At 22.7% G+C, this 8,508-nt stretch overlaps 1 protein-coding gene across 3 annotated transcripts; it reads right to left on the reverse strand.

Annotated features, from left to right (window-relative positions):
- Positions 1–2,056: 2,056 nt before the first annotated feature.
- LOC126896978 (uncharacterized) lies at positions 2,057–6,685 on the reverse strand. Of its 3 annotated transcripts, none has more exons than XM_050670261.1 (3): positions 6,472–6,640; positions 3,138–3,250; positions 2,057–2,464 (listed from the first exon to the last, which is right to left on the reverse strand). In XM_050670261.1, the coding sequence occupies exons 2-3, from the start codon at positions 3,212–3,214 to the stop codon at positions 2,296–2,298; spliced, it is 246 nt and encodes an 81-aa protein (XP_050526218.1). In that variant the 5' UTR covers positions 3,215–3,250; positions 6,472–6,640; the 3' UTR covers positions 2,057–2,295. The 3 variants fall into 3 exon arrangements, with proteins under 3 accessions (XP_050526218.1, XP_050526217.1, XP_050526216.1); XM_050670260.1 differs by having other exon boundaries at positions 3,138–3,221; positions 6,472–6,639; XM_050670259.1 differs by lacking the exons at positions 2,057–2,464; positions 3,138–3,250 and adding an exon at positions 4,396–5,908 and having other exon boundaries at positions 6,472–6,685.
- Between the last annotated feature and the right edge of the window lie 1,823 nt (positions 6,686–8,508).

The following is an 8,508-nucleotide window of genomic DNA, read 5'->3' on the forward strand; positions in this document are numbered from 1 at the left end:
AAGATCACAAATCGTATCTAGTTGAAGACATTATCTTTAAAAATTGAAAAAATTTCCCTGGTTCCCCGTAAATGGGGACAATTTTCAAAAAAAATTACAATTTTTAAAATCGGTAAATTTCGTCATTTTTTCACTTTTTTTTCCTTAAAACTACCATACATTTTTCAAAAATTAACAAAACAAATTAATGTTTTTTTGTATTGAAACCTTAGATATTTCCCTTTTATTTGATATCCTTTTTTTTGAAAATCGAATACTTAACTTGCTCACACGAGGGATTTAAAATAGCAACTTTTTTATGAAAATTAACTAATTCAACTTACTTTTGAAATTGTTCCGGAAATACTGGGTCCTTTAAACATATGTCAAATTAAAGCTTACAATAAATACCATAAGTTCAAAAAAAAAGAATGTGTCCCGATACCTTTTCTTCTATAGGAAAATGGCCATCGAATTTAACTAAAATGTAATTTATATGTAAAAATCACGGTTTAACATGAAATATTTTAATTCTTAAAACTGCCAAAATTTTTAAAAAATGAACAAATTAAAAATTTTTTTTATTTTATATTGAAATCGTAGATATTTTTCTTTTATTTTATATAATTTTTTTTTTAATCTGACCCTAAACCTGCCTGCAGGGGGAATTCAAAAAAAAAATTTTTGCACGCAAGTTAAGCCTTTTCAATGTAATTTTTGAAAATGTTCCGGAAATATTGACACTTTTATTTAATCTTAAATTAAAGTTTATATTATATACTTAATATGAAAAAAAAATTCGAAATATAGATTTTCTTCTTGGTGAAAATGGCTACCGTATTCAAAAATATGCTATTTTTGTGTTAAAATTCTGTGTTTTGTATTTTATTTTAAAATATCCAATAAGAGGAATACACTGACTTTCATGAATATTATATAATTTAATTGACATAGAATAAAGTTCATAAGACATAAGAAAGTAAACTTATTTAAATTTTTTTGCTTTTTTGAAATCTAAAAAGTAATTTTAAATTTTAAATTGGCTTAAAACTCTAATTTTATTAATCGACGTAGGCGACGAACAGTTGTCGAATCGGTAACACATGTGTATTACCAGATTAGGGTACTAAGTTCGAATCCTACTGGGACTATTATCAATATTTTGAATTTTTTTAAGTTAGAAAATATTTTCAAATAATTTGATTTTTTATCTCATTTAGATTCAATAACTTCAATAAATATCAAGGATCCCTACACTGTAGTCTCCACTCATAAGAATAAATTTCTTATTCATGGCAATATTATTTTACTGTTTTTTTTTGGAGCTGCGATTTATTTCTCCAACTCTCACTTAACCTAGTTTTTTCAATGTGTCAAGTGATTAAAATGCGTATTTAGTTGATGTCAAATTGAAATCAAAAATTGAAAACAAATCCCTTAATTAAATAAAAAGTAGTTTAACCAGCTTTATCAATACAAACCATTAAAATCATTCATTTCTAATATTTTTAAAGTATTTGNTTATCAATACAAACCATTAAAATCATTTATTTCTAATATTTTTAAAGTATTTATTGTCAAATTAGATTTGATATGATAAAAGTATTTAACTACAAAAGTAAATAATTTTACTTTGTAATTTGTTAATTTTTTAACTCCATTTGTGTGTGCTACTATCAGTCTATAACATTCCGAATTTTTTTTGAAACATGTTATATAAATCATAAATCTAAAAAAAAAAAAATGATTTTTAGTTTCACCTCAATTTAACAATTAATTTTTACAATTATAATCAAATTTTGTAATACACTCAATTGAGTAATTTTAACAATTTTTTTTTTAGTTAAAGTAAATCATTAAAATTAATTAAGATCTGTATATTTCAATTGTAGAATCTTTTTAAACACCAAAAATTAATTAGAAATGATTACTATGATTTCTATTTAAGTGATGTATTATGATAAAAATGCAAAAAAAAATTAAGCTTTTCTGATAAATTTACTGTAAATAGTAATTATAAAATTTGCTTTATTATTAGCTTTATTAGCAAAAAGAAAATATAAATCTATCAATAAAATATCAAAAATAAACAGCTGTAATTATATTTTTCTCTAATTTAATCACTAAAACATAAAATGAACAGAAAATGATACACAAGATGTTTGTTGTTACATTATTTCTATGTATTGTTTTATTTTTACAGCACTTTCAACACTGCAAATTATAAAGATAAATGTTTACTTCAAGATTAGTTTATACATAAAAACACTATTAAATGATTTTTTTCTGGACATTTGAATTTAATAAAAATACAAATTAGATGTTGCCAGGAAATCGGTTTTCTTCTATTTGTGTATTCCACTTATCAATCCAGGAATTTGGGCAAATTGATGTATATACACGTTTGTAGTATTGACAAGCATCAAAGTCTTCTCCCCTTAATTTTTTACAGCGGTGAAAATCAAGGTAGCTTTGGTAACAATATCTATAACAGATTATATAAGATATAATTTAATAAAAATCAATAATAACATATGTGTAATTTGAACAATTTAAGAAATCTATTTAATTTTTTCTCCCTAAATTCTATATAAATTATACGAATTACATAAATATAAATATACAAATTTTTCAAGATTTTTAGAAAGTTATAACAGAATTTTGAGAACTAAACCTACTTAAATCTCCATAGATTGCACTTATATAAAAAAATTTAAGCTCATTAAAGTTTAAAGATTTTTTCTATCTCAGGCAATATTTTATAGAGCACAATTCTTTTTTACTTAATTTTAAAAATAAATCTAAATATCAAAAAAATATAGTAATCATTAAAATGGGAAAATTAAAATAAATCTTATTTTCAATACATTTACTTATTCATTATTGTAATAATTATTATAATCATAGGTGCAATTTTGACACACAGCTTCTTTGTTTAAAAATTAGACCCCAATTATTTTAAACAATTATATTTATTAATTTTTTTAAATATTATTAGAGTAGGAAAAAATATATTAAATATGTACATGTAAATTATATAATCTAACCAACATATATGTTTACATTACTGCAAATATAAATTATGTAGCATTGTATTAAAAACTATAATTTCTTAAATAGACTTGTAAAAAATAACTAAAATAATCAATAACACTTACTTTGTCTGATTGGTATTTGGGAAACGAGGATCCCATGGTGCAGTTTCTAATTTCACACCATCAACTTCTAAGACCATATTTTTGCTAGAAATTAAAATATTTAATTTTAAAACCTAGATAGAAAAAAAAAGTACCAATATATGAACTACAAAATTTTTTATTTATTGTGTAATAAAAACACTAAACCTTTCCTAAAAATTTTAATCTAGCAGTATATTAAAGAATGAATTATAATATGAGAATTTTTAAATTTTCCTTGTAGTTTAAATTAAAAAAATGTATAATAAAAAAAAATTAATCATGTTATGATTATTTATTTTAATGTTTTAGTAAATAAATTAAAGTACTTATGAATCATTGACCTTACTACACTATGTATTGTAAACACTGTTTGGTAATATTTTTACATAATGATTTTATTGAATTCAATTTTTATAACTAATATATAATTTAATATAATTACAAAAGACTTTAAGAAATGATAAAATTCATCTTCAAATAATAATTAACTTATTGTATTTAGGTTTGTTTTTTTTAAAGTTATAATTAGTAAAAATTTAGTAATATAAATAACATTTTGCTGTAATTGAAAAGGCAAAAAGATAAAAGGTAAAGAACACAAGTTTACCAAAGTAGTGGAGAAATTTATTTTGTGTACTTCAAATGTCACAATCTAAATTTTAAAATACAAAAAATGAAAATATTATATAATATTGATATTAATCTTAAAGTACAGTCTTTTTTTAGGTTGATTGTGATAGGGAAATTTCAAAATGTTTAATCCAATTGTTAAATCAACTCACTGAATGACAATTTTTTACCAACCTATCCTTAATAATATATATATATATAGTTTAGTAAGGTTAAAATTACACATGATAATAACCATTTTTCTGTTTACAATATTAAGGTAAATTCTATATAGAATTTTGATGCTCATTACAATGTGGTTTCAATTATATCTAGTTTTTGAGATAATTACTAATTAGAAATTAATTATAAATTATACCATTATAAAAACTGGAAAATAACTTTTACTTTTCAAACTTATTAATAAAATTTAATGATATTAAAAAAAGATTGTGAAAACATTGAGGTTTATTTATCAAGTTTACCTTTTTAATAGAATTCACAATTTTAGTTTAATTGGCTAAATTATGCTTTTTTATCAAGTAAAAATAAAAAATTTTACTATTGAATTCCTTATAAAAATTAGTAAAAGTTGAGCTTTTTTTTTTCTAAAAAATGTTCATCAAAATCAAAGATCTAGAAAAACCATTTTATTAGACAAATAAGCTGTATATATATAATTCATTATTATTTATAATTGTTTAATTATTTTAAAAACTAAATGAAAAAAATCTGAAGTATTAGAATTTCATATGCATTTCACCTAAATATTGTGGACACAAGAAAATTGTTCAATATTTGTTGTTCTGTGTAATTTCTTTGTATTTTTATATTATTATATACATAATAGGCAAATACTATTTTATGTACTTCGACGAAATACAAAAATAATTTTTAACAATTACAACACAAGTGTATACAAATTTGTCATACTATTACATGAATATTTAAGTTTAATTTTAGTTAATAAATATTATTTAAGTGGAATTAAAATAATATTAAAATGTAGTTCATAGTAAAGTTAATGAGTTAAATTATATATTTAAGTTACCATCTGGTCAGTTAAAAAACTTTTAATAAAAAAAATCATTAATTATTAATGATTGAATGATTCAAAAACTTAAAACAATTAATATGTGGGAGTATTCAACCAATCAATGCAATTTTTAATACTTTAAATAATATTTGACATTCTACTTTATTTAATATTCAAAAATATAGATTATTAAAGTTTTAACCATCAAATTCTAAATCAAAAGCCAAATATTAGTGTTTATAATTTATTTTTAAATGTATAATAAAATGAAAACAGATATGAGGCTTATTAAATTTTACTTTGAGTAAATTGATTTCTTGTAATCGATTTATCTTTAAATGAAATTATATTAAAATTAAGAATTAAGTTTCTACTTATTTATAATATTTTATTTATAAGCAAATTAGAACAAAGTACTAAAATAGTCAATACATGATATCACTTGTAGTACTATTTATGTATTACAAAATCAAATTTTATAAAATTGAAAGTAAAATTCATGTGTTTTCTATACATATTAGCTTAAAACATAAAGTACATGATAATTATGTCATAAAATTACTTATAAAAAAAAAATTGTATTTAACTTAATATTAAATATATGTATAATAGTAATATGAACAACTTATAAACAGCATAATAACATACTTTTTGTACATAGTTAACAAATACATTATAACTTATTTCACAAGAGGTCTAGTCTTACTGTCTTGTTCACCAACTGTTTCTTGGTATCTTTTTACTTCATCTAAATAAACTGACCAGGCATCTGTAGGCTTTGAAACTTTTTTTTCTTCTTCAGGCTTTACTTTTTTAACAATTCCTGTTTTTAGGATTTTATTTTTACGCTTACCAATAATTGGCATTGCTTTTGTAGTATCTGTTTGTTTTTCAGAAGTATATGAAGCAGCAACAGCAGGTGAAGGAGTTTCTATAACTTTTACTTCAGATGGAAGTTGATGTTGTTGTTCCTGTTGCTGTTCTTGAAAACGTTTAAATACTTCTAAGAATGATCCATCATTTTTAAAAGCATTTTGTGATAACTGATTGTTATAGCCCTCCATTTTATTGAACAAACTTTGTAAACTGCAATATCACTCAACACCTATAACCAAGAAACTGTCGCACATCACTAATCGTTCCAAACACCATAAAAAATTTTAAAAAAGCCAATGTAGAGGCACTTATTCCGACTTATGTGGTGTACATGTTTAATTCATGTAAATATAATGGATATTTTCCTTAATAATTATTAATAAATTACAGTACAATTCAGGAAAAAATATTTTATAATATTAAATTTAACATTAAATTATATTAAGCATTTCAATTTTTCAATGTAATGGTTGATCTTAATATAGATTTGTAGTCTAATAAGTAATTTATATTGAATACCCAAATTAATTAAAAATATATAAAATTTGTTTAATTAAGATAACTGACCTTTGAAGGTCTTTCATTTTCCTAAATACACAGTATATCAAATAATATTATGTAGTAAACTTTAACAATTAGGTCATCTCCATATGATTATTTTACTAAAGCATACAACGAACTACGACATAAACCAATTATCTTTACCAGCAAAATTAAATTGAACATAATTAAATTTGGTACACCTATATGGTACAGTTATACAAAATATTTATTATTGTAAAAAATAATTACCTGACTTGGTTGTAGTTCAAAGGAAAAACTTCAACTCAACGCTATTTGTTTCTACAATTTAAAAACTGATTAAATACTTATAGGACAAATCGTATAAAATACACTTAAGTTTTGGTCTAGAGCGAATTACCGAGATTTTGATAGTACAATGTGAAAAAATATTAATCTGCTGAGATCGTAAATATGGCTGACAAACCATATGGAATAGAAAAAATCAATATCAGTGTGGCCAGTTATAAATCAAATTAATATTTTTTACTAACCATCTATATCATTTCTACAAAAAATATTAAAGAATCCTACTAAATTTGTTAATATTATTAAGTCAAATATTTTTATTTCAAACCTTAAGTCATAAAGTATTTGCTTTAAATTTTATTTAATTGGAGATTTATTTTTATTAATTTGTTATATCAAAGTTATTCTGATATGACAAACTTTAAGCTTTTAGAAAAAAATATTAACTATAGCCAGAAATGGATCAAGAAAAAAATTTTTTTGGGAAAATGAGGGAAAGCATTGCTTCTAAAACAATTCCCATCCCTGATTAAAACAGTAATTAAAAATATTTAAATACGGGTTTTTAATCACTTTCTTTAATTTTCTAGGAAAAAAAAGTTTAACAAAAATATTCCCCTTTAATATAAAAAAAATTATTTGTGGTTCATCATTAAAAGGAACACAACGCACTTTCTTATTCATTAATATAATTATTTCTCCATAAAATCTGTAATTTTTAGATAGCAATTAGTTATATTTATCTTTTTTTTTTTGAAAATATAGATTAATTAGACCGATGCATCTATTCTGCCTTCACCTGCTGACACATGTTTAGCAAAAACATATTTCATTAAATATTTAATTAAAATATCAATAATATAAACAGACTTGAAAAAATAAAAATAAAATTTGATACAATACAGTTTTAAAAAATATTATGACACTTTGCAAGTCCAAGGCAAATTTTAAAAGCGAATCTTGAAATAGCCTTTCATGACCTTTGACATAGTTCCATAAAATTGGTTTTTAGCTTTTCAGTAATACAATTATTCCATTGTTATCGTTTTATTTACTGAATGCAGGGTTGTGTTTCCATGACTCCGTAGTACATACTTTAGCAATGTTTAATAAGTACATTTTCACAAATAAACAGTACACCAATTATTTTCTAGGAATAAATAAATAAATATTGATTCAAACTTTATGAGGTTAACATAATAAAAAGTGTTCATACATTATTTGATACTATAAAAATACAAGTAAAAAAGATTAGACGAACCACATATTTAAGATGTCTATTTATAAGCGTACCCTTCTTTGTCTTACAACTGTATATGCAAATAAAAAACGAAAACATGATAATTTTTACATAGTTCTATTTCCCGAACTTAACATGCTACGAAAAGTGGTGGCCCTCTTTTTGGTTAGGGAGTTAAAGATGGTTCTTAGTTAGGCCAATAATGAACGGAACGGATATTTTGGCTGGTTTGCATCAGAGACTAGACATCGCCAATGAGAAAATTATAAGGAAAATCTCGTTGGCACTCTGGGGATCGAATCCAGAATCCCGTGCGACGAAACATACGTTTTTACCCACTAGGCTAGATTGACTCCATTGTATATACAAATAAAATATACAAAGGAAATTTTACTATTTCCTTCAAATAGTACTTTTAATGCGTAATTAATTTGATCATAAAGATTTTTTGACACTAGCACGTTCTTATTTAAAAAAAATTAATATTTAAGAGTAGATTCAAAACTTTTTTTTAAGATAAATGAAAACTGATGCCGATTCAACGTGTATTTACGATATGAATCAAAATATTTCAATTTTACAATATACAAATTAAATTAAAACGCTATTATACGACTTTAAAGAAGAGGAGAGCGTTTAATAAAACGTTGCTTATTTTTAAGAGAACAGTTTAATACATAAGACATTTTAATATCATTATTCTGATATATTAAGCGTTTGCCTAGAAATTTAATTGTCTGAAATATCTCATTTAAATAATATGAATGCAGAGATCTTGA

This window comes from Daktulosphaira vitifoliae, unplaced genomic scaffold (assembly GCF_025091365.1).
Source record: "Daktulosphaira vitifoliae isolate Bord-2020 unplaced genomic scaffold, ASM2509136v1 Scaffold_1, whole genome shotgun sequence".
Classification (NCBI taxonomy): domain Eukaryota; kingdom Metazoa; phylum Arthropoda; class Insecta; order Hemiptera; family Phylloxeridae; genus Daktulosphaira; species Daktulosphaira vitifoliae.